Raw genomic sequence first — 24919 nt, forward strand, 5'->3', positions numbered from 1 at the left:
TTTGACCTCAGAGCAGGAAGGAAATGAAGACATTGAAGTAAGAAAGGAGAGCTGGGCTGGAAAGCTAGTCACTCTGGAGCTTTTCCCAGACCATCTCTTCTGTTTATGCACCAGCAAATGTCCTTCTCTGGCCCCAACCTCCTCTTTTGCCTCCTCCCTTTCTGCTCACTCTCCATAGAGCCTTCCTAAGCAGCCCAGGATGATTTAGAACCTGTTATCTTTTTTCCTCAGCTTCCTGGAATCACAGAATTACCATCTCCATTTTGGGTTCCCTTTATTTTTTTTGTCCTAAGCCATCTTTTCCTGGCCCAGCATTCTGAAGATGCTGTCTGGTTTCATCCTCACATTTGCAGTCATCTAGGTGGTCTCTTAGGGTCATGGAGTGTGGTTCTTTGTTCTGTAGATGTAGAGTGGTCCCAGCATAATGACAGGGCTGCCTTCATTAAATTTATAATAGTTATTCCTTCTTGTGACAAAGTACCTGAGAAGAGGAGCAGTTAAGGAGAGGGAACGGACTTATTTTGGCTTAATGTTTAAAGAGAGGACATGGTCCATCGGGGCAGGGAAAGCATGGCAACACGAGTGTGAGAGCCTGGTCATGTTGCATTCAGTCAGGAAGTGGAGAGATGAATGCTGATGAACAATTGGCTTCTACTCTGTCCTCCTTTCCTTTCATTCTGGGACCCCAATCTGTAGGACCGTGATGCCCATATTCAGTGGCGGGTCTTCCCACCTCATTTAAACCTCCTTGGAAATGTCATAGACACCTAGAGGTGTACCTCCTAGGTGACTCCAAATCCCAACGAGTTGACAAGACCAATCCCCATAGAGTTCTTTTAGACCCCTTTTCATAAATCAGAGACTACATAGCACGAGGGTGATTTTTTTGCTCTCTTTTCCCTTATGTACAGCAGTTCTTATGTAAAACCATACTACCACAGTTGCTATAGCTTTATTGTAAATTTGAAATCAGGTAGAAATTTCTAAGTCCAAATTGGTCTTTTGTTTTCCAGAAACGCTTGGGTAATTTGGATGCTTCTTTTTCTATATTTTTATTTAGAAGTAGGTTGTTTGGGATTTTCACAGGGATTCTTTCTCATTTCTATTGCATTTTGGAAAACAACAACTTAGCCACATCCGAGTTCCTCAGCCCATGAACATGGCTTGTTTCTCTGTGTTTGTGTGTGTGTGTCTTGCGCATGGATGCCAGCAGTCAACTTCAGATGCCATTCAAGGTTCTTTAATTTTCTCTCATGAATGCCTCCTAACTCCAAGTACACAAACATTGTAACTACTTAGCTAGATTTGTACCTAAGAATTTCATTTTATTTTGATGCTATAGTATATGAAATTATCTTAAAGTAAAATTGTTGCTGTAAAATAGAAATATAATGGTAAACAGAATTGATAAATGTTTTATTTTTCTTTTGACCATCTATTGTTTTAACTTTCTAAATCACATATGTGCTCATGGTAGATTCTTTTTTGTTTGTTTGTTTGGTTTGGTTTGGTTTTGAGACAGTGTTTCTCTGACAGCTCTGGCTGTCCTGACACTCGCTTTGTAGACCAGGTTGGCCTCGAACTCACAGAGATCCTCTTGCCTCTGCCTCCCAAGTGCTGGGATTAAAGGCATGCGCCACCACCACCTGGCTCATAGTAGATTCTTTAGGCCCTTATATGTAGATGACTACATCCAGTGTGGTTATCAACGAGTCTCTGTCTCCATTTATCATGCCCTTTAGCACTTTTTCTCCTGTGTAATTCTGAGCAGAAATAATAAAGAGATTCTTGCATTGGTTTCTGTTTTAGAGACAAGAAAACAGCTCATCACATGTGCTGTTAGTTGTAGCCTTTACTACATTGTTTGTTTATGTGTTTGCTTTGTTGGGAGGGGGCTATGTGTACACGCCAAGCTGCACACGTGGAAGTCAGAGGGCAAGGGTAGGAGCTACTCTGTCTTTCTACCTCATGTCTTCCTGAACTGGACACCTCCAGTGGTCCTGTTTGGTGGCAGGTGTCTTCACCCACTGAGCCACCTCGCTGTGGCTTTTAAGCAGCTGCTGTTTATCGAGCTGAGGATGTTTTTGTTCATTCTTCATTTTATGAAATTGTTTTCTGTGGATGTATTTGGAATGTTTTCAGTGATTTCTGCATTTTTTGAGGTGATTTTTTTCAGTACATTAATATAGTGACAAATGGAATGGACTCACTTGGAAATATTTAACCAAATTTCCTTATCTGTAATATGTCCCCACCTGATCAAACTTACTGTTGAATTTGAGTAGCTAGTTTGGTTAAGAGGTTTTTAGTGCATCCTCATGAGGGGTATTCTCTTTCTGGAATATTTCTGCTGTTTTGGTGTGTGTGTGTGTGTGTGTGCATGTGCGTGTGTGTGTGTGTGCGTGTGCGTGTGTGTGTGCGTGTGTGTGTGTGTGTGTGTGTGTGTGTGTGTGTCTTGTGCATGGATGCCAGCAGTCAACTTCAGATGCCATTCTTAAGGAGCCATCCACTTTATTCTTCGAGACATGGTCTTTTACTGACCTCAAGCTCACCGATTAGGTTATGTTGTCAGGGCAACAAGCCTGACGGATCTGATTGTCTCTGCCTTCCTCAGCACTGATTTTACTACAATCACACACTGCTGTGCCTGGATTTTTACATGGGTTGTAGAGATTAAACTCAGGTCCTCATGCTCACTGACTAATCTATCTCTCCTCGACCTCCAGCCTGGTTTTGGTGGGTAATGGTACTGTAAATGGTGGGTGCATTTCTCCAGCAAATGCCTCTGTGCTGAGGGTTTTCTTTCTCTGTGTAGTGTTGGCTGTCCTGGACTCATTTGTAGACCATGGTAGCCTTGAACTCACAAAGATCTATCATCTGCCTCTGCCTCCCAAGGGCTGGCATTAAAGGCGTGCACCACCACCACCCGGTGAAGTGTTTGCTTTATTGTGATAGAGCCCTTCCTGGTCCCTGGTTCCTCCCTTACTCTGACACCAACCCCTGTTTAATAGGAAAGAAGCCACTTCAGGGTCTCACTTGGCTCCGTTTACCTTTCCTGGTCTTTTCACCCATCTATGGCTTACACAGTGGACATCAGGTGTTTTGTTTTGTTTTGCATTTTGGGTTTTTTTTTTTAAAATAAGAGATTTATTTTATTTTTATTTGTGTATATGTGTACATGTGCACATGTACCTTTGGGTGGCCTCGGACACCAGAAGAGGGCGTTAAATTCCCTGGAGCTGGAGTTGTAGGTGATTGTGAACTGCTCCACATGGGTGCTGGGAACTGAGGTCAGGCTCTGTAGGAGCAGTACACACTCCTAACACTGGGGCTTCTCTCAGCCGCTGAGTTCTGGTCCTTTGACACAGGCTGGCTTTGAGTTTGAGCTGTAGTCAAGGATACCCTTGAGCTCTTGACCTGACCTTTGTTTTGAAGGGAGTTAGTGGTAGATGGCATAAAGCAGATTCTTTTTGTTTGTTTGTTTGTTTTGTTTTTTATTCTTTTTTTTTCCGAGACAGAGTTTCTCTGTGTGACAGCTCTGTCTGTCCTGGACTCACTTTGTAGACCAGGTTGGCCTCAAACTCACGGAGAGCCACCTGCCTCTGCCTCTCAAGTGCTGGGATTAAAGGCGAGCACTGCCACCGCCCGGCGTAAAGCAGATTCTTGACTCTTAAAGAGTATAACCAGAAAGTGTCTTACATAGTTATCTTACTTTTTATAAGATTTGGTGATATGGTTGGATTTAAATCTGTTTTTCCCCTTATTTGTCTTCTTTATTTATTTTTACTTTATGTACATTGTTGTTTTGACTGCATGTATGTCTGTGTGGATGTTTCAGATCCCCAGAAACAGGAATTACAGACAGTTGTGAGCTACCATGTGGGTGCTGGGAATTGAACCTAGGTCTTCTGGAAGAGCAGCCAGGGCTCTTAACCCCTGAGCTATCCCTCCAGCCCACCCTCCCCCCATGTGTTTTCTATGTGTGTCATCTCTTTGTTCTTTCTTTCTTTTGGATGGAGTATCTCACTATCTCACCACAGTTCTTCCTGAAGGTGACTACTGCTTCACGCACTGAGGCTTCCCCACCCCCACCCCATGGCTGTTTTATCAGGTGTTTTGTGTATATCATCATTCCCACGGTGAAAAAAAAAAGAACAAAGCCTCTTGTAACACACAACCTCACATTTGCTAGCCTGGGCAGTGTTGGATTCTGTGGGTAGACTTGTCTTCCGTTTGCCCATTTCCGCCTGGAAGACTTCCTTCAGCATTGTTTGTGTGTGTGTGTGTGTGTGTGTGTGTGTGTGTGTGTGTGTGTAGCCTTATCCAGTGCAGAGAGCCCTTTCGTGCTTTCCTGGAAAGTCTCGGTTTCTCCTTTTCACTTTTAGGGACCACTTTAATAATGTACGACGCATACATTTATCTGCTCATGTAAATAGAACTCGTGAGACAGCATTTATGAATTAATAACATTTCCATCAACCCTGAACTCTGAACCCTTTGGCAGTCATGTACCCACCTGCCCCAGCCACAGTGACCAACACTCTATCTCCTGCCTCCATGGCTTCACCCATTCTGAACAGTTCATGTAAATAGAACCTTAAATGTTGTGCTTCAGCTTGGCATGGTGGCGCACGCCTTTAATCCCAGCACTTGGGAGGCAGAGGCAGGCGGATCATTGTGAGTTCGAGGCCAGCCTGGTCTACAAAGCGAGTCCAGGACAGCCAGGGATACACAGAGAAACCCTGTCTCAACACCCCCCCCAAAAGTTGTGCTTCATGTCTGATTTCTTTTACTGAGAACAGTGTTTTCAAGGCATGTATTGGTCCCCCCCACCCCGCTTTAAAGATATACTTATTATTATGTATATAGTGCTCTGCCTGCATGTACACCGGCAGGCCAGAAGAGGGCATCAGATCACAGTATAGATGGTTGTGAGCCACCATGTGGTTGCTGGGAATTGAACTCAGGACTCTGGAAGAGTAATCAGTGCTCTTAACCGCTGAGCCTCACACACACACACACACACACACACACACACACACACACACACACACACACACACACACACACACACACACACTTTTTTTGGAGACAGGGTTTCTCTGTGTAGCCTTGGCTGCCCTGGACTCACTTTGTCAACCAGGCTGGCCTCGAATTCATATTCATAGAGATCTGCCTGACTCTGCTTCCTGAGTGCTGAGATTAAAGGCATACACCACCACACCTGGCTTCAATTTTTATTTTATTTTTTAAATTGAGACAAGATTTCTCTGTGTAGGTCTGGCTGTCCTGGACTCACTTTGTCTACCAGGCTGGCCTTGAACTCACAAAGATCTGCCTGCCTCTGTCTCCCAAGTGCTGGGGTTACAGGCCCGTGCCTCCGCCCGGCTGGTTCCCAGTCTTTTTCACTGTGCAATGATAGCCATTGTGGGGACAGATCCATTTTGTTTCTTGGCTAAAGATCTGGTGAACTTTTGGATAGGTGGTTTCCACCTTTACTCTAAAATGAGTGACACCGCGGTGGACGCTTGTCTGCAGGCCTTTGGCTGGACAAAGCTTTTGCTCTTTTTAGGTATGCCGAGGCATGGCATAGCTGTCTTTAAGCAGCCGCCATGCTTCTGTATCTCTCTTTACCCCTGTGTCTGAGTCTTCCTACTACCTTGGCAGCAGCCATCTCCACCTGCTTGGCAAGGACTCTGACGCGAGTCGCTTTCCTTTCTCTAGCCAGCATTTACTGCTGCTTTCCCTCACCGCTGTCTGGTTCCTGGAGCAGGCAGAAGGGCCCAGGTGCCCTCCTCTCAGGGGCGTAGGGCTTCAGAGACAGGCTCTGGGAGGAGAGCAGGGCTTCATGCTGCGCCAAGGGGTGGCTAGCCTTGCTGCACACTCCAGCTCCTCCGCCGTCTAAGCTTGGTCTCTCTGGTGAGTGCCTGGCACATGCCTCTCAGGAGGAACAGGGTCTGAACTCCCCGTGGGCTGGCCATATCTGGCTCCTGTTATTTCACCTGGATTCTTCTTACTCAGATCTTTTCCTGTGCTCTGCAGTTTTGTGGCCAGGTTCTCTGTTGTGGGGTTGTCACTGGAATTGAGCCTCCTGGGATCCTTTAAGCTCCTCAGTGGGCTGGAAGACAGATGGGATTTTGTAGATTATGTGCCTTTTCAGGAAGACATTATCTTGTAATTTCCCAGATCTTAATCAGAAGTGGTTATACTCAGGGTTAATTCATCCTCTCTCTCTCTCTTTCTCTCTCTCTCTCTCTCTCTCTCTTTCTCTCTCTCTCTCTCTCTCTCTCTTTCTCTCTGTCTCTCTCCCTCCCTCCCTCCCTCTTTCCCTCCCTCCCTCCCTCATGCATATTAGGCAAATGATCTACCACTGAGCTATATACCCAGCCCTGTTAGATATTTTTTGAGACAGAGTTTTGCTATGTAGCTCAGGTTTGCTCTGTTCTTGTCTCAGCCTCCCTCTAGAGCTCTGGCAGCGTAAGTCTGCACTATCACACTCAGCTCTCATATATACGTTTATATTTGAGGAAGCATCTCATGTTGACCAGGATGGCCTTGAACTTACTAGGTAGCTAAGGATGACCCTAAACTTCTGATACTTCTGACTCCGCCTTCCAAGGGTTGGAATTAAAGGTCCACACCAGGGTTATATGGTGCTGGGGATCCAACCATAGGACTTCATGTACTTCATGTATTCTAGACAGACACTCTGCCAACTGAACTCTGAAAAAAATTTTTTTGAGACATGTTTTCTCTATGTATCAAGCCCTGGTTGTCCTAGACTTACTTTGTAAAGTAGGCTGGCCTCGAGCTCACAGAGATCCTCCTGCCTCTGCGCCCAGAGTGCTGGGTTTACAGCTGAGTGCCACCTGAACTTTTGGAATGTGTTGTTCTTTCTTTCGCTGATTTATTTATTTATTTATTGTAGCAGGGTCTTTCTATGTATCTCTGGCTAACCAGGAACTTGCTATACAGATCAGGCTGGCCTTGAACTCACAAAGATCTGCCTGCCTCTTCCTCCCCAGTGCTGGGCTCAAAGGTGTGCATCACCACCGGTTAGCTGATTTATTTTATTTTTATTTATGTGCAAGCAAGTACCTATGTGGGTGAATGTTATACATATGTTGGTGCCCATGGGGGGCAAGAAGAGAGTGTCATATCCCCTGGTTCTTGAGTTGCAAGCAGTGGGGAGCTTCCTAACCTGAGTGCTGGGAACCAAACTCCAGCCCTTCTTTGAGAGAACACTAAGTGCTTCTCACCACTGACCTTAGCTGCCTTCTCACAATGCCTAAAATCAATTTGACTTCTCTTTTCTGTAAATTATTCCATCTGGTAGGGTGTCTAGTAAGGCATCTTTTGTTGTTTTTGTTTTTCCACAGCTTGTTAATGTACTGCAGATACTTCCTGGCGCATTCCTGCAAGCGTGGCCCCCACTGTTATCAGCCTCCTAATTGCTCCGCACATTTATAATAAAGATTCGCAGTGGAAGTTATTGATCTTTCCCGAGTGAGCCCCTTTCATCTTGTTTAAGCCTGGAAAGGCTCTGCTCTCTGGAGCTTTGACGAACACTCACTCTCACTTGGTCCCAGCAGTTTCCATGCTTTTATCTGCCCGCCCCCCTCAATTCTCTTTAATCCACTTGGCATTTTGCAGTTTAGGAAAATAATATTGGTGGGGCTATTTTCCTCTCTCACCAGCCAGCTAGCTCTCTCAATGTTACGGACAGTGTTCCATATTTGCCCATTGTCTAGTGTCTTAGTTGGGTGACCAAAAGCAACTCAGGAGGAAAGCGTTTACTTCACTCTCAGTTCTATATAATAGCTCATCATCTGAAGCAGTGAGGGCGGGAACTCAAGCGGGCAGGAACCTGGAGGCAGGAGCCGATGCAGAGGCCATGAGGGAGGCTGCTTATTGGCTTGCTCAGCTGCTTTCTCATAAACCCAGGATCACTAGCCCAGGAATGGCAGCACTCACAATGAGCTGGGCCCTCCCCCACCAGTCACTAATTAAGAAAACGCCCCACAGGCAGATGTTACGCAGACATTTTCTCAGTTGAGGTTCTTTCCTTTCAGATGACTCTAGCTTGTGTCAAGTTGACATAAAACTAGCCAGCACAGCTAGCATATCCTATGCTTACATTGAAGGTCAGGTCTGTTCCAGGACCTTGTGCTCTTTTTTTAATCATCTGGGCCTGCACGTGTTGTCTGTCGCTGTTGTGAACAGCTGCCATGTTCTTATAGTTTAAAACAAGGCAGTGTATGTGTTAGAGCCCACAGCCAGCAGACTGGGGTGGGCTACAGTGCTGGAGAGCTACTCTCTAGGAGGCTCTGGGTCTCTTTCCTGGCTCACTTAGGTGATGAGTTCCTGGTAGTCGCCATACTGATGTCCACATCTGTTTGTCCTGGAGCAGGCCCAACCTTCTATGTAAGCATAGAATATGCTAGTGGTGCTGGCCAGGTTTATATCAACTTGACCACTGTGGTTTTTGGCTTGAAAGGTGTTTATTTAAGCACACATGCCAATAGTTACCTGTGCTTCCCAAGATAGAATCTGAGCTGGCAGGTTTGACTATTTATATGCAAGCAAGAGTAAAGATGGTGTCGTGGCACACTAATGAACACCACTCTTTTGTTACTTCTTGTCAAGATGCACAGAAGATAAAGTTTGTCATCACAGTTCATAATCACATGGTTCAGTGTGTTTAATGGATCCGTTTTGCTGTGCTGCTGATCTCTAGAGCTTTTTTTACCTTGGAAAACTGAAACGTCTGGTGAGGTCTGTAACACTGTCTCACTTTCTGTCTCTGTGAGGCTGACACTCCAGCACCTCCTGTGAGTGGATTCCTATGCACAGTGTCCTTTTGTGGTGGCTTATTTCACTTAGCACGTCTTTAAGCCCATTCATGTCATTTCCTTCCCTTTTAAGGTTGAGCAACCATTGCAGTTCATAGGAAGAATGTCCTTCATTGTAGCTTGTCTTTGCTACTTTGTTGGCTCTTTCCCCCCACCCCACCCTTTAGCCCCCTGTTTTCACCCCTTATCACTGGATAAGAGAGAAAGAAGGACAGAGGAGAGGAAGAGAGAGATAGAGGTCTCTGAATTTAATCTATTTGTTCTTGTTTCTTCTTTGACCATGGCTACTAGCAAACTGCAACCAATCTCCCTAACAGCAACCACCATCTCCACCTCTCAGGGGCCCTAGCATTTATATACCCTCTGAGAAGTTCACAGAACCCCAGACATCACACAATTGTAGAAACTATCTGCAGCTGGCAAAGCCTTGGCTGTCCTAGACTCACTTTGTAGACCAGGCTGGCCTCGAACTCACAGCGATCTGCCTGCCTCTGCTTCCTGAGTGATGGGATTAAAGGGGTACACCACCGCGCCCGGCAAAAACATTCTTATGATATGTGTTGTTAAAGAAACCAAAGTTCTAGAATTCTCAGTGCACTTCATAGGCTCACATGTTAGCTATGATCTGGAGGACCATGGAAGCAGTATAAAGCAGAGGCTTGCTGGAGGCAGCGGGTCGGCGGGAGTGACTTTGAGACTTTATTGCTGAGCCCTACTTCCTGGCCTGCTTATTTCCTGGCTGCATATACCATGTGACCAGCCACTTCACACTTCTGCCAGGAGACGTTTGCTGATGTGGACATTAGGAACTATACCAGAAGAAACCCATTCTTAAGTTGCTTTGTTATAACACCAAGAAAAGTAACCTATACAGTGACATTCCTGCTTACCTGTGAACCACACCTGCTCGTCTGTAGACGGACTGTCTGGCTTCCACCTCTGAGCTGTTATGGGATATGCAGATCCTCCTTTCAGTTCTCCTGAGTGTGTGCCCAAAAATGGAATTTCTGGGGCCCACGGCAATTCTATTTTCAATTTCATAGGATCCGCCAGACTGCGCTCCACAGCAGTCATGCCATTTTACGTCGCCATCGGTACTGCACAAGGTGCCAGTTCCCACGTCCTTCCGTGCACTAATTTATTTTTGACAGCAGTTGTCCTAATTAGTGTCAGGTGGCACCTCTTAGCCAGTTTGTTTGTTTCCCTGAGCATCTTCCTGTGTGCTTTTTGGCTGTTGACCATCTTCTTTAGAGAAATACCTGTTGGAATTCTTCCCCCACTTAGGTCAGACATGTCCTTTCTCATTGTGCCCTAGGAGGCATCCACACACTGTGGGTAAACTACCTCATAAAGCCCATGATCTGCCAGTGTTCTCTCTCTTCCTGTGAGCTTTTTCATTCTTTAATGCATGGAAGGTTCCAGTCCAATTTGTCTTATCTTCTCTGCTTTACTGTCAGAGAAACAATCACTAACTCCAAATGCTACGAGGCTTTTGCCCTGTGTTATCCTCTAGGACAGTGGCTCTCAACCTTCCTCATGCTGTGACACTTTAATACAGTTCATTGTGCTGTGGCGATCCTTCGCCCCACTATAGAGTTATTTTCATTGCTATTTTATAACTGTAACTTTACCACTGTTATGAATTGTAATGTAAATTTTCGTGGTTTCCAGTGGTCTTAGGTGACCAAAGGGGATCATGACCCACAGGTTGAAAGCCACTGGACTAAGAGTTTTGTGGGTTTGTTGTTGTTGTTGTTGTGGTTTTGGTTTTTCTGTTGTTTTTTGTTTTTGTTTTGTTTTGTGATTTTGGATTTTCGAGACAGAGTTTCTTTGTGTAGCCTTGGCTATCCTGGAACTCTCTTTGTAGACCAGGCTGGCCTCGAACTCACAGAGATCCGCCTTCCTCTGCCTTCTGAGTGCTGGGATTAAAGGTATGCACCGCCACTCCTGCCTGAGTTTTATGGTTTTATCTCGAAGATTCTATCTGCTTTAAGTTAGTTGTTGTATATGGTGGAGGCCGGGGTCCAATTGGCTGTACTGTACATGTGGGTCTGTAGTTTCCTCAGTACCATGAGTTGGGAAAGCTGTGCAGCCTCTCCTGAGTGATGTAGGTGGCCTTGTCAAAATGCTTTACTTAGATGCGACCTGCAGAGAAGTGAGTGTGCAATCAGAGCCTGTTTATGAGCCCACACACTTGAGGGTTGCCTTCTGGGTCTCATTTTTTTCTTATGTATATTTAGCCCTACACAACTCAGTTCTTTTTAAAAAGAGGTGTGTGTGTGTGTGTGTGTGTGTGTGTGTGTGAGAGAGAGAGAGAGAGAGAGAGAGAGAGAGAGAGAGAGAGAGAGAGAGAGAGAGAGAGAGAGAACTTCCTGGCAGTGTCAGTTCTCCCCTTCCACTTTGCTTTGAAGCAGAGTCTCTCTTGTTTCTGCTGCTGTGTGGTGGTTGATAGGCATGGATAGCTAGCATATTTGCCAGCCACCTCCGGGGACCTGCCATTCAGTTCTTATTCCGAGGCTTGGTAGTTGGATTCAAGTCCCCCCTCCTGTGTTCTGTGTAACTTAGAGGAATGCACTGGTACTTGGTTTAGGGTAACCTCCTCAGGGCACAGCAAGGGTTTCTCTGTGTGGTGCTGGCTGTCCTGGAACTTGCTCTGTTGACCAGGCTGGCCTCGAACTCACCGAGATCTGTCTGCTTCTCTACCTTCTGAGTGTTGGGATTAAAGGCATACACCACTATCGTCTGGCCTTCTTGTGCCTATCTGCCTGACCCCTGTGTGGAAGACGCTTGCTCTTTGGGACTTATGTGGTTAGATGGGGCCATTTGATATCCAGGTCCTTAGTCACATGTATGGCACTGCTTTGTGATATAACACAATCAACTGTGGACAATATTGAGACATCGTTATTCTCCCTAACACACACTGTACCCCAGGATAGTGCCCAAAACTTTAGTGGAGCTCCTTCTGCTGTGAGAACTGTGTGCCTGAGAAATGCTATATTTAAGGAAAATCAGATAAAGCACCTGGCTCAAGTAGTGTAAAGAAAGGGTTGATTTTGGGTCAAGATTTGAGGAAATGTAATTTCGTGGTGGGAAAGGTGTGACAGAGGGAACTATTCATATGATTGTCACGTAGCTTGCTTCCGTCTGGGCTGCTGATCACAAAAAGCAGAGAGCTCAGACCACAACAAGGCATCTATAACCCTCTAGTCCTGCACCTATGTTTGTCCTAAGTCCACCAGCTAGACCGCTTACACAAAATGTTCCTTGACCGCCCCCCGCCCAAAACAGTTCCCTCAACCTGGAACTAAGTGTTCAAGCATATGAGTTTGTGTGTGTCAATTCACTGGGCATGTGGATGCATACTTGGAGTCTCAGCACTCAGGAAACTGAGGCAGGAAGATGGCAAGTTCTGCACAGTGAATTCCAAGTCAGCCAGGAGTGCGTAGCAGGACCCTGACTCAAGAAGAAAAAAGAAAAAAGAAAGAAAGAAAAACATCTAAAACAAATTGTTCCTATAGATGAAAAGGCAGAGATATTGATTGATAATAAGGATGGTAATTTTATATAAAGACTCACTGATAATGGCATTTTATAATTCTAAGTCTGTTTTCATTGAAAACTAAATGACATGTACTAGTTAATAAAAATAGATAAAATCAAACTTGACTGGAGTGCAGTAAGCTTTGCAAGCACAAGCCCACACCAATGAAGAAAGTGCAGGGACTTCGAGGGAATCAAGGGCCATTTTATTCCCGCCAGAGGTCAATGGCAGCAGTGCTTCCTGGCCAATGCACCCAGCTCTGAAGCAGCCAGTCCTTTTGGACTATGCACACCAGGAATTAGTCTCTGGTGTGGGATGCTAGTTACAGGGGGCTGTCGTCATTGGAATCAGTCGCAGCCTACATGGTGTCTGCACGGCACTTCCTCAGCCAGACACACTGAGTACAGGTTCATAGAGTCCTATGTGGGAGCGTGTGTCCTCAGCTGAGCTGAGTTAGAAGGCCCCCTTTTTTTTCTGGAGAGCAATTTCAAGGGTAAAAGTTTGAGATTTGGGGGGCTAGAGAGATGACAGTGGTTAAGAGGCCCCGAGTTTGGTTTCCAGTATTGAGGCCAGGTGGCTCCAGCTGATTCGGTACCCTCTTTTGACTCTGGGCACCTGCACACACATGTAGCACGTACGCGCACACACACACACACACACACACACACACACACACACACACACACACACACATCAGGGCCATGCTATCCTCAGCTCTCCTGTCCCAGATGGGAGCAGCCCTGAGGCTGTGTGCTCCTGGCCCTCTCATTTCCAAGTTCCCACGACAGCCCTACTTTATAAAGCAGCATTGTTCTTAAAAGGACACATATATGTTTTCTAGCTACTTTTGACAAAGAGTAATACAGGGAGCCAACCACAGTAGCACTTCCTCCTAGGATTATACTTGCAAAATACTAATCACGAGGCATTTTCATGAAAAGAGGCTTTCCTGGTTTCGTCTTGCGGTTGTGATGAAAAACAACTGGTTCGGAGAGCCTTGCTCAAGACTTCCAGTACCTACTGTCCTCTGCCATTCGTCGTGGATGGTGCAGTGCTCTGAAGCGGTGACAGGGTAGCTAGGCTGTGAGCCCAGCTGGCATGTGGCCTCTGACTGCAGCTGGTTGCCGCAGCCCACCCTGAGCCAGACTGCAGAAGCTGAAGGAGATCTGGAGATGACAGTGTGCAGAGCAGGAGGCTCGCTGTGTCCTGACTGGGAGCTCACCAGGCCTCTTGGAGCTGGCCTGCTGCAGAGCCTTCTCCTGCCCAGCATGAGGAACTCTTTCGGGGCTCTGATGGTCTGCTCCTGACAGCCCCCGGACCCATCCTGTGCTCATGGCATGCACGTGCTCTCTGGGAAGCGCCTGTCCATGCCTTCTGCTATTATTTTCCTATTGGATTGGCTGACTTTCCCTTACTGGTTGTAAGAGGTCTTGTATGTTTTTTGAATATAGCCTCGTGTGAGGCATTTGTGTTGAGTATTCTCATTGTCTCAGGTTTTTTTCCCCCATGATTCCAAATATCTGTCAACAGTTCTTCATGTAAGCCCTCCATTAGGCGCAACCTTCACTGACACAGAGGCCACAGGGCACAGGGCATCACCTGCATCCTAAGGAAGATGGAGAGGTGCAGGGCAATGCTTGCCCAATGCTTGTTTTGGGTAAGGAAACATTAACACCTCTCTTGAATGTGTGGATCCTCATCTAGGCCCAGTAGAACTTCAGGAGAAGCAGGAAGAACTGATGCAACTCGAGACGGAGGTCTTCTGGAAGGAGGAGGTGTAGGCCTGCCCTCTGTCCATCCATCCACTCATCTGGATCTACCTACCAAGCCAGCTGCCCAGCTCATCTCAGTGCCTCTCTTATCTCAGACTGGCTGCTGTTTGCTCAGCACAGCTGGGGTGTGAGAAGAAAGGCCTCGAGGTCCCCGACTTGCTCAGGCACTTCCCCAAGTTGGGGCCATGATGTCCTGATGTTCGTGATGGCCATGGCCTTCAGTCAGCACGGTGGGCTCTGTGCTTGGAGCCTCCTTCTTACCCGAGGCGTTCTGAAGGTTCTGACTTCCGTGGAAGCCATGTCTGTTATTCTAAAATATTCAGTGTGTCTGTGTTTATTTCATAAAACAACTCCAGCTGCCCATTTCCCTCTTCATTTATCTTTGTCTGTGCCCATCCATCCATGCACCATGGAACCTATGTGGCTATCGTAGGTCAGCTTGTGAGAGTGAAATCTCTCCTATCAACTAGGTCCCCAGGATCAAACTTGGGTCATCAGTCTTGGTGGTAATAACTCTTTATCAAAAAAAAAAGTTTTACATTTATTTATTTATTGTGTGCTATGTGTGTGCATGTGCATGCATGCATGTGTATGCACATGTGCAAGCATGTAGGTTTGCACATGCCATGGTGTGCATGTGTCAGTCAGAGGGCGACTTGTAAGAGTCAGTTCTCTCCTTCTTCCAGCAACAAGTATCTTTATATGCTGGGTTGTTTAAAAAAAAAAAAAACAACATTTATTTTGCTGTCCTCTGTGGGACAGTGGTTATCACATTTGTCTTGCATTCAGTTTCTTTGTGTGCATATGAAGGTCAGAGGGCAGCTAGCAGAGGTGGGATTTTTCTTCTTCAGGTGAGGTCTCAGGCTTGGCAGCAAGTAATGTCATGTGCTGTCTTGTCACCTCAGTTGCTGCTCATCCTTATGTCTCAAATAAAGTAACCAGGCCAATTAGGACCACACAGCTCAAGGCCTTGCCACTCAGCCTGAAGATGGCGATTCCCTGGAGATGAAGAGGTGACCCCGTTTCTTCACCCTGGGTGATGGGCTCTCTGGTCATTAATATAACATCTGCCTTCCACCTTGAGAAGAGCACTGGAGAATTTCAAGTCACATCTGCTGTATAAATAAAAGAAGGGAAACTGTAAGCCCAAAATTTCCTTCTTTGATTAAAAAGCTACAGCAAGGCTGTGTGTCTCGGAAGATGTGGCCAATGCATGTGTTTTCCCCGCTCCTCTCAGTAGTCTTTGGATTGTAAAACCAATACAAGAAAACACTGAAGAGGGACAGAGGCAGCTGACTAGGGGCCTGATGACCCTAGAAACTCTGAAGAAGCCATTAGCCACTCACTGATAGACAGTACGGCAGAGGGAACAGCCAGAGCCCTCCAAGGGACCAGGGAATGGCAGCCTACAGCAGGTACCTCACTGGGTATCCTTGTGGTAATTAAGCTCATGTGTTTACATGAGCTGTTATAGGCTTTCAAATTACAACTGTAATTAAAATTATGGCTTCAGCATTCTTTGCCAAAATGACTAAAAAAAGGAAAAAGGAAAGAAAAAAAGACTATCAATTCCTCAATTGAGGTTCCTTCTTTTCAGATGACTCTAGTTTGTGTCAAGTTGACAAAAACTGACCAGCACAAAAAATAATCTCAAACTAAACAGCGCCTGTCAATCATAAGCTCTTAGTGGGCGTGGCTTGTCTGGCTGGGTTGTGAGTGCCTCACGGAAACCCCAGACAGAAGCTGAAGCGTTTTCTTATTGGAAGGTTTCCTCTCCCCACACACCTCCCCCACGCTTCCCACTAAGTTCCACCACCTGATTTCTGTAAACCTCTTTTCTCCCAGGGGTTAGTAAATGATCAATATAAGTGATTTCTTTGAAATTCAGTTAGAAATGAGGCTGCAACCCAAGTCTTGGATAATTCTATCTTTCAGCTAATAAATGACAGCTGCTGCCAGCTTGTCACGATAAGAACTTTTTCACACGTTGCATCACACCTGCAGCAAGCTGTCTCATTGATTGTCATAACTGAAGGACAACATGTCAGAAGTCTATCCCGATGATTTCGACAGTACCCACATAGAATATTTTGTTTTTCTTGCCAAGTTGGTAATATGCTACTGCTTGTAAATTTCTGGAAAGACAACATGGCACAGTAGATGTCCGTGAAGTTGAGTTCAGCATAGAAGGGACAAGGGATGTTCCTTGGAAGACTAGTGACTTGATGCCCACTTTTAAAGGCTGGAGAGGATGGTTCCTGAACCGTCCATAAAACAGCCTAGCGGCAGATTCAGCAGGTGCCTAGCTATGTTCTCTCCATCCTGAGAGGCCTAGGGAGGTTAAAGACATCCTGCTTTGAGTCAGTGGCTTTGGGGAAAAGCCTCACTTTGGTGCCTGGCTTATATATCATCACTTCCTTGGGCCTTTGAATGCCCAAGAGAACATCTGCTGAGCAGCTGTCCCCACAGAGGTTAGGCTGCCCAGCTGGGCTTGACTCAGTGGTGAGAAACCAGGGCTGAATTCCTAGGAGAAGGAGAGATCTTCTGCCCAGTTATGGCAGGTATGAGTAGAGGCTTGAGCTAGAGCCTGGTGATTGGCTGAGGGTGTGGCTGGCCTGTTGGGGGGATGTGCAGTTCTGACATTCTGCTCTTGAGACACTCCAGTTCCTGGCCAGCCTAGGGAGCTGCCACCAAGTCACCATATGGCTCTGCTTCTACTTGGGCCTCTGCCTGTAGTGACTAGAAAACACATGTGCTGTCAGACTTGCTTAGATGTTCTCCCATGTACGGCCTGCTACACATGTGATTGTATACCTCATATAGGACCCTGGGTATTGGCTTTCCTGCTTGGATGGAAGGGTGTCTTGGGGTTTGGGAGCCCAGGAACCATACAGCTTTGAGAGGAGGCCTCATAGGTATTCCAGATCCCAGGGGAGGCTATCCCCAGCTGAGCTCAGGAGCTCAGGAGCTTCAGCCCTGCTCCATTTCTTCACTTCATCTCTTCACTGTTTTTTGGCTTCTTCCAATGAGAGTCACACCAGGCAACACATCTCATAAAAGAGATTTATTGGGAGGGTTCAGGGTGTGAAGGGACAAACCCAGGGTTGGCTGCCTCTGCTTCTGGGACATCAGGGAACTGAGCAGACACAGCCTTTACATAGATTTCTTAGAGGGTGGAGCTTTCTAAGGCAGAGATTTCTAGGATGAGGATTGGTGAGATTTCAAGTACTGAGCTCAGGGAGCTCAAGGATTGGTGGGCTTTCCTATTCAGGGATTGGTGGGTTTTCCTGTCCAGGGATTGGTGGGTTTTCCTGTCCAGGGATTGGTGGGTTTTCCTGTTCAGGGATTGGTGAGGTTTTCTGTTCAGGGTTTGGTGGGTTTTCCTGCTCAAGGATTGGTGTGGTTTTGTTCAGACTTTTCACCTAAAAATAGTATAATTTGGGAAGGATCCTACTGAGGGGCTAGAGATGACCTTTATGATAGTTTCAGAGGTCAGAAACACAGTTATGACAGAGGGGTGGGGAGGGGCCTGACTGCTGGAACTCCTGAGGCAGGGGCCTGGCCACTTACTTGCCTTGAGGGTTTACAAAGTTTACATGGGAGTCCACAAGAGAAAGCCTTTCTCTGCCGTGTGAGTCAGAGCCCTGGATTTCAGTCAAAGGCTCTCTCTAGGTCTGGAAGTGGTCACAGCCAGCAGCGTTGGGGGCAAACTCTGGACACTGGGATTCAGCACAAGTAGTCAGATCTCAGCTTTGCTCTAAGTGTTATTTACCCTCCAGTGCCTTCCACCAAAATCCTCCTCCACAGCACCAGCTTCCCAGCCGCATTCCGAGTCCAGTCAGTGTTCTGGAGGGCCACCCCTTCTAACTGTCCACTCTGGAAGCTCCCTGTTCTTCCTCTGGCTTCCAGGTTGGATCCTGCTCTGTGGTCACCAGCATTTGTGACTAGACACCAATGGCCAGTTGATTTGTCCTTGTGAGGGTGGTTCTGCTTATAGGCATTTAGCTGCAAGAGAGGTATATCTATTCCACTACCATGGGGCCTCACCAGGTCCACATCCCTGGAAGAAACTCAGAAGCGGACACTGCTGTCCTCCCTATGGCCCTCTATGGACAGCAGGGCCCACTGGATCACACTGGCCCCATGGCCTGGAGTTCTTGTCTCTCTCCTAGTTGCTCTCTCAGCCCCCGTATTTGGTGGACCTGTCACCTACCTCCCCCAGCAAAACTTCAGGTTTCCATGGAAATGAATTGCCAGAGTCACAATCTCTTCTCCATAAACAAGTTAACCAGAAAAAAAACCCAAGCCTGCTTTAAAGACTGCAAGGTTTCATGTTACAATCCAGACAGTGAATTACGGGCCAGACCAGGGAGGAGACAGTGCTCCCAAGGCTGTTTGGTGATGACGGCTTACTCTGATCTCCCCATGTCCTTTAGGTCACACGGCGACATCAAAACACGTGTCAGAGCTAGACGTTAAACAAACCTGAGGGCCAGAAGGGACAGAGCAAGGAGGGTAGCTGTGCCCAGATGGGCCTCCATTGAGCACCCTGAGGTTTACAATGGAGATTAACCCACACGAGGGGCAGGCGCATTCATCAAACTTAACACTCTGCCTGCCTGCTGTGTCTCATCATAGACGGGCAGAGGTCAGCCCAACCCTTCTACTGTGGTCTTGGGAAGAAAATTTATTACTTCCTTGGAGACCCCAAAACAAAAGATGGTAAATGGAGCTATTAATTTAATGACTTCACCAAAGGAAACATGAAAAATTCACTTCGGCTCTGCACTGACAACAACAAAGCAGCACTCGCCTGGGAGCTGAGAAGCCCCAGGGAAAGAGCTTAGGCTTCCCTCATACTCTGAGGAGAATTCTAGGAATCTTTATTTCACTAATGAGCAAACATGCTTTAACGAACATTTAAGACAACCAACTTTTTTTTTTAAGATTTGTTTTTATTGTATGTGAGTGGATAATTTGTCTGCACATATGTCTGTGCACCACCTTCATGTTGGTTCCTGCAGAAACCAGAAGGGGGCCTCGGATCCCCCTGAAACTGTATTTACAGATGATTATGAGCTGCCATGTCAGTGTTGGGATTCGAACCCAGTTCCTCTCGAAAAGCTGCCAGTGTTCTTAACCCACAGCACTCCTCAAGTCATCTCTCTAGCTCAATAACCAACATTTTTTTGGTACTAATTCTTATACAAACATAGTAAGTTACAGATGCTTTACCAGAGTCACTTAAAGTGACTGTCCCTTGGCTGCCCCTGCCCTGTGCCCTCCTGGATTGAGTGCATAGCTCAGGAGTGCCTACCTCCCTTCCTGTAGCTCACCTCTTCAACCTCTCTGCATTGTGTCTGGGGCTGAGCTGAAGTGAAGATGAGGACATCCTTAGTCTCCAAGTCTCTGGGTTCCATCCTATGAGAGCCCTGATCAAAGTGAGGTCGCTGCTCCACTCTTGTGCCGCTGCAGCCTGCTGCTGACTTCTGCCCCAACCCTCCCCCCCCCAACACCCCCAACTACTCCAAGCAGGCAAAGTTTGGCAGAGCTTTGGCCAGTGGTGGCCCAAGATGGCCCTTCTCAGACCACAGGGGCCTGTGCTGTCTCATCAGCATAGCAACTTGGACTGTGAGCACAGAGCCTCTGGAAGCTGCCCGGAAGCTCAGACCTGCTTTGTTTTCCTCCCTCCCTCTTCAAGCCGGATACCTTGGTGTATGCCTGGTAATGTGACTTTATCAAGGAAAGGCCTGTAGATTATTTTTCTTTTTCTGTTTTTGTTTTTGTTTGAGATGGGGGGTTCTCACTTTGTAGTCTTGGCTGTCCTAGGGCTTGATATGTACACCTGGCTGGCCTTGAACTCATAGAAATCTGCCAGCTTCTATCTCCTGAATGTATGTGCAATACCACACCCAGGAGAATTTTAAAATAAATAAAAACAACAACAACAACAACAAAAAAAACCTAGTTAAGATACTGGGTAAATATTGGTGCCTTGGAGTGGCTATGGTGGTCCTAATCATGACCTTGAACCTTGCTGGCAGCTGATAAGCGAGGTGTGTTGGGGGGGGGGGGGACAAATTAAAGCAAGCATCTTCTGTACATGGTTCTAGGCTGTGTCTGATACTGTTGTCTGGAAGCTGGTACTGCATTGCCTCATCCCAATGGGCAGGATGGGCAGCAGGCCTAGCTGGGCAGGATATGGAGACCCAGAAGCTGGACAAAAGACTACACCTTGCTCACAGAGGTTGGTGAAACTACACTAGGGCCTATGGCTCCTTCCATCTAGAGCAGTGGTTCTCAATCTATGGGCCCTAACCCCTTTGGGGGTTGCATATCAGATATCCTATATATCAGATATTTACATGATGATTCAAACAGCAGTAAAATTGCAGTTATGAAGTAGCAATGCAATACTTTTATGGCTAGCAGTCACCACAACATGAGGAACTGTTTTGAAGGGTAACAGCATCAGGAAGGTTAAGAACCGCTGATGTAGACCAAGGTCTGAGGAGGCCGTACCAGATGGTAAGTCCACCATCCATGATAATTCCCTAATCCGAGACCGCCTGGGTACTTGATTGTTTATTTGTTTGTTGTTGTTTAGTTGGTTGTGTTTTGTTGTTGTTGTTGTTTTGAGACAGGGTCTCTCTGTGTAGCCTTGGCTGTCTTGGACTCGCTTTGTAGACCAGGCTGGCCTCGAACTCACAGAAATCCCGCTGCCTCTGCCTCCCGGGTGCTGGGATTATGTTTTGTCTTTCAAGACAGAGTTTCTCTGTGTACCCTGGCTGTCCTGGAAGTCACTTTGTAGACCTTCCTGGGACTAAAGGCCTGTGCCACTACTGCCCAGCCTTGGTCTATCATTTTGCTCAGTCACTTTTGTAAAAATGCTGGTCTTTCTGGCCAATAGTATAAACCAACCCACTTGAGAGACCAGCCTAGGAGGCTCCCAGGCCCTAGGCATGGGTGATGGACAGACAACTGGGAGGCGTCACAGCTAGTTGCATAGCAACAGAGAGCTCACACCCAAGGCCTCCATTCTGAGGAGGGAAGAGCATCAGGCAGCTGCCCAGGGTTAAATGAGATCTATCTAGTGCTCCTGGGAGCCCTGCCAGGGTTTGTGGGTTCTTCCTTGGTAAGCTGGTACCCTACTTCTATGTGAAAGTACAAATAGCTCCTTGAGACCTGTGTGCTCTCTCCCCTCCCTTCCCCTTCCCCTCCCCTTCTCTTCACTCCTACTCCTCTCTTACCTCCTGAGTTTCCTGGGTGAAGTTTATGGATTCCTGGGATGACCCTGGATTGTAGTCTCCATTTCACCATCTATTTTTAGCTCATGGTTTGCACTTCCTGTTGCTGCCAGGGCATCCCATATCCACATATGAAACTCTAGGTTTGGATTTGCACACCAGGTTCTTCATAAAGGAGCAAAGGATTGGCATCTCCAATGCATGGGGTCTCTGTCTGAGGATACTGCACAGCGGCAGATGTCTCTGTGATCAGTGTTGTTTCTCAGTGATCACCATCAGGACAGCATCTGGGATGAGAGTGGATGAGGAGTCATCTATGCCCCTGCCTCAGTACCAAGGCCCTGAGCTCTAGACTGAGGCCCCATGGCTGAGGGGCTGCTGTGGCATCTGGCCATGTGCAGTCTGCTCATTGTGGGTATGTTTTTCCTTCAGGTGAGTGAGAAAATGTAGCGGAGTGACACCTGCCAAGAGCTTGGCGTGGATACCCTGGCCCAGACAGAGCAGCTGCCCCTGGGCATCTTTCTGGTCATCCAGCCTCACCATGTCAAAGAAAGGTGCGGGCAGCCGGGCCAAGGGAGACAAAGCAGAGACACTAGCCGCATTACAGGCTGCCAACGAGGAGCTGCGAGCCAAGCTCACGGACATCCAGATCGAGCTGCAGCAGGAGAAGAGCAAGGTGGGAGCTTAAGCCTCTGCTCCGGGTCCCCTGCCCCAGGCTCCCACCCCATGTCCCCTGCCCTAGGCTCCTGCCCCAGGTCCCCTGCTCCAGGCTTCTGCCCCAGGTCCCCTGCCCCAAGTTCCCACCCCAGGTCCCCTGCCCCAGGCTCCTGCCCCAGGTCCCCTGCCCCAGGCTCCTGCCCCAGGTCCCTTGCCCCAAGTCACCCCAGGTCCCCTGCCCCAGGCTCCTGCCCCAGGTCCCCTGCCCCAGGCTCCTGCCCCAAGTTCCCACCCCAGGTCCCCTGCCCCAGGCTCCTGCCCCAGGTCCCCTGCCCTAGGCTCCTGCCCCAGGTCCCCTGCCTTAGGCTCCTGCCCCAGGTCCCCTGCCCCAGGTCCCCTGCCCCAGGCTCCTGCCCCACGTCCCCTGGCCCAAGCTCCTGCCCCAGGTCCCCTGCCCCAAGCTCCTGCCCCAGGTCCCTTGCCCCAAGCTCCTGCCCCAGGACCCCTGCCCCAAGCTCCTGCCCCAGGTCCCTTGCCCCAAGCTCCTGCCCCAGGACCCCTGCCCCAGACTCTCGCCCCAAGTCCTCTGCCCCAAGCTCCTGCCCCAGGTCCCCTGCCCCAAGCTCCTGCCCCAGGTCCCCTGCCCCAAGCTCCTGCCCCAGTCCCCTGCCCCAAGCTCCTGCCTCTGGTCCAAATGATCCTCTATAAAGGAGGATATAGCCAGGTCTCTGCAGAGGTACCCATTCCATTATCCTGGTGGGTATCTCTAGGGAAGAGAATGGTAGGTGACCCCTGACCCCTGACCTTCCATAGAGGGTGAATGCCTTTGGGTCCTTGGGGGCCCTTGTCAAATATCACAGTCCTAGAGCCACTGAGTTTTTCCTGAAGTGTCTGTAGCCACCATGAGCTAAACAGAATAAGTTTGTATGGGTACACATAAACTCAGAGTCCAGCGACTGCTTTGTGAAGCCAGCCATGTGCCAATAATAGCTGTGCATTGAAAACTAAACTACCCTCTGTGTGCATGCAGGAAAAGATGGCCCAGACATTGAGAGCCTCTTAGTGTGACTGGATCATGCTGGTGACCACACTTGTAGCCCCAGACCTTTCTCTTGCCTTCCTCCAAAGCATTTTGCAGATAGGATAAGTGACTTGTTAAGGACCCGGCAGTATGGGGGCCTTCTGTCCTCATGTACCAACAAGGATCTTTTCCGTATAAAGACTTTTGTGCTATGGAGATCGCCAAGCAGAGAATTTCTGTCACCTACCCCTCTGCAGCAGCACCGCACGTGCTCTGTGTGCAGTTTGCGAAAACACATCCATCTCACACATCCTGAGGGTACCTTCACCTGCCTATAGCATTCGGCTGCCTCCAGGTTCAGCAGCTCCGTCATTCATCTTGGAACCGCGTAGCAGGAATCTAGCAGAGAAGGTACTTGCAAGATTGACAGCAGTAAGACGGTACCCCTGGGTCTGTGTGGACACAGAGCGTAGTGCAGGGAAAGGGAGCTGCAGAAGGTGATCCCGGGAGCTGGATATGCTCAGAGTCCTCAAGCAGGGGTGGGGGTGGGGATTGGAATTAGTGGGAAGACATGGGCACAGCACATCACAAGGACTTGCGTCCCTGCCATCATCTCATCCGGCTCCTTTTCCAGGTCTCACCTGTGCTGTGCCTCTTCCCTTTACAACCCACTCAGTAAATGAAGGCACACGCCAGATGTAGCCTTCAAGTCTCCCGTGAACTGCAGGAAATAAGGCTGTAGGAAGCTGACAGGATTCCATGCCCCCACTCACTTATCACTCACCGGAGGGAGGACTGGCATAAGTTGTATTCGTTATTTTCCTTGTTGCCGTCACAAAATGCCTGACAGAAACAACATGAGGAAGGAGGGGCTTGTTTTCTCCCACAGTCTAAAGGCCCAGTCCATCATGGCCGTGAGGAAAGGATGGTGTCTGGAGCTTGAGACAGCCACTCCCACTGCCTCTGCAGTCAGGAAGCAGGGAGATGAACGGCCCACAGCTCACCTTCCCTTTTATTCATGCCAGGACCCTGGCACAAAATGGTGCCACCCAATTTTAGGATGGATCTTCCGACCTTAAGTAACTCAGTCTAGAAACTCCTTCACAGGCGTGCACAAAGGTTTGTCTCTTAGGCAAGTCTGGATCCTGCCATGTTGACAATATTAACCTCACAGTCACGGCCAACTAGGACGTAAAGAATGAAGTTGAACGTTATAGTCACTAACGATGTTAGTCCTTGGTCTTTCTGGAGTCTTTCCGCTGTTTGTGTCAAAATTAATATCTTAATTCCAGCTGCAAGACAGAACTAGCTCTAGAACTGGTAGGTATGTCTAGCTTTCAAGAGATTCTAATTGCTTCGGAAGCTTCTGGTAAATAAAGAACACCAATAGATGGCCAGGGTCGGGGTGGGAAACTCTTCCTAGATAGATAAACTTGCCACGGACCTCTGAGTGTGTCTTGAAGGGATATATAGCCCTTTGAGCCACCTGGAAACCGACTGGGCTTGGTGGGCTCCAGGCTTTACTGGTGATTAGGGCAGCTAGACCTGTGCTATGAGTTGCGACACAGGCAGGACACTCCAAAGTGTACTACTGCCCTGACAGAGCCTGGCCTTCCCCACCCTAACGGAAGACCCACATTCAGAACCCATGACACAGGGGTATGGATACAGGTTATGTGCGATCACTTCTATTGGGAACGCAACCTTGGTTTGGACCCAGCAATCAAACCTGCAGCCTCTGAGTGTCTCGGGTGTGGTCCTGGCCTAGTGCCCAGTGCAGGCTCCCTTCTCTGCCTGGGAATTCTCAGTGCACTGATGCTCTGCAA

The 24919-nt window shown here is 47.9% G+C and overlaps 1 protein-coding gene across 15 annotated transcripts in view; it reads left to right on the plus strand.

Moving 5' to 3' along the window:
- Window positions 1-24919, plus strand: part of Jakmip3 (Janus kinase and microtubule interacting protein 3) — a 109733-nt gene that overhangs the window by 29083 nt on the left and 55731 nt on the right. For all 15 annotated transcript variants that reach the window (XM_051145528.1, XM_051145527.1, XM_051145533.1 and 12 more), the window contains exon 2: window positions 21848-22091. In XM_051145528.1, coding sequence (XP_051001485.1) covers window positions 21957-22091 — 135 coding nt within the window. In that variant the 5' untranslated portion in view covers window positions 21848-21956. The remainder of the gene's footprint in view (window positions 1-21847; window positions 22092-24919) is intronic.

Source organism: Acomys russatus, chromosome 5 (assembly GCF_903995435.1).
Source record: "Acomys russatus chromosome 5, mAcoRus1.1, whole genome shotgun sequence".
Classification (NCBI taxonomy): Eukaryota; Metazoa; Chordata; class Mammalia; order Rodentia; family Muridae; genus Acomys; species Acomys russatus.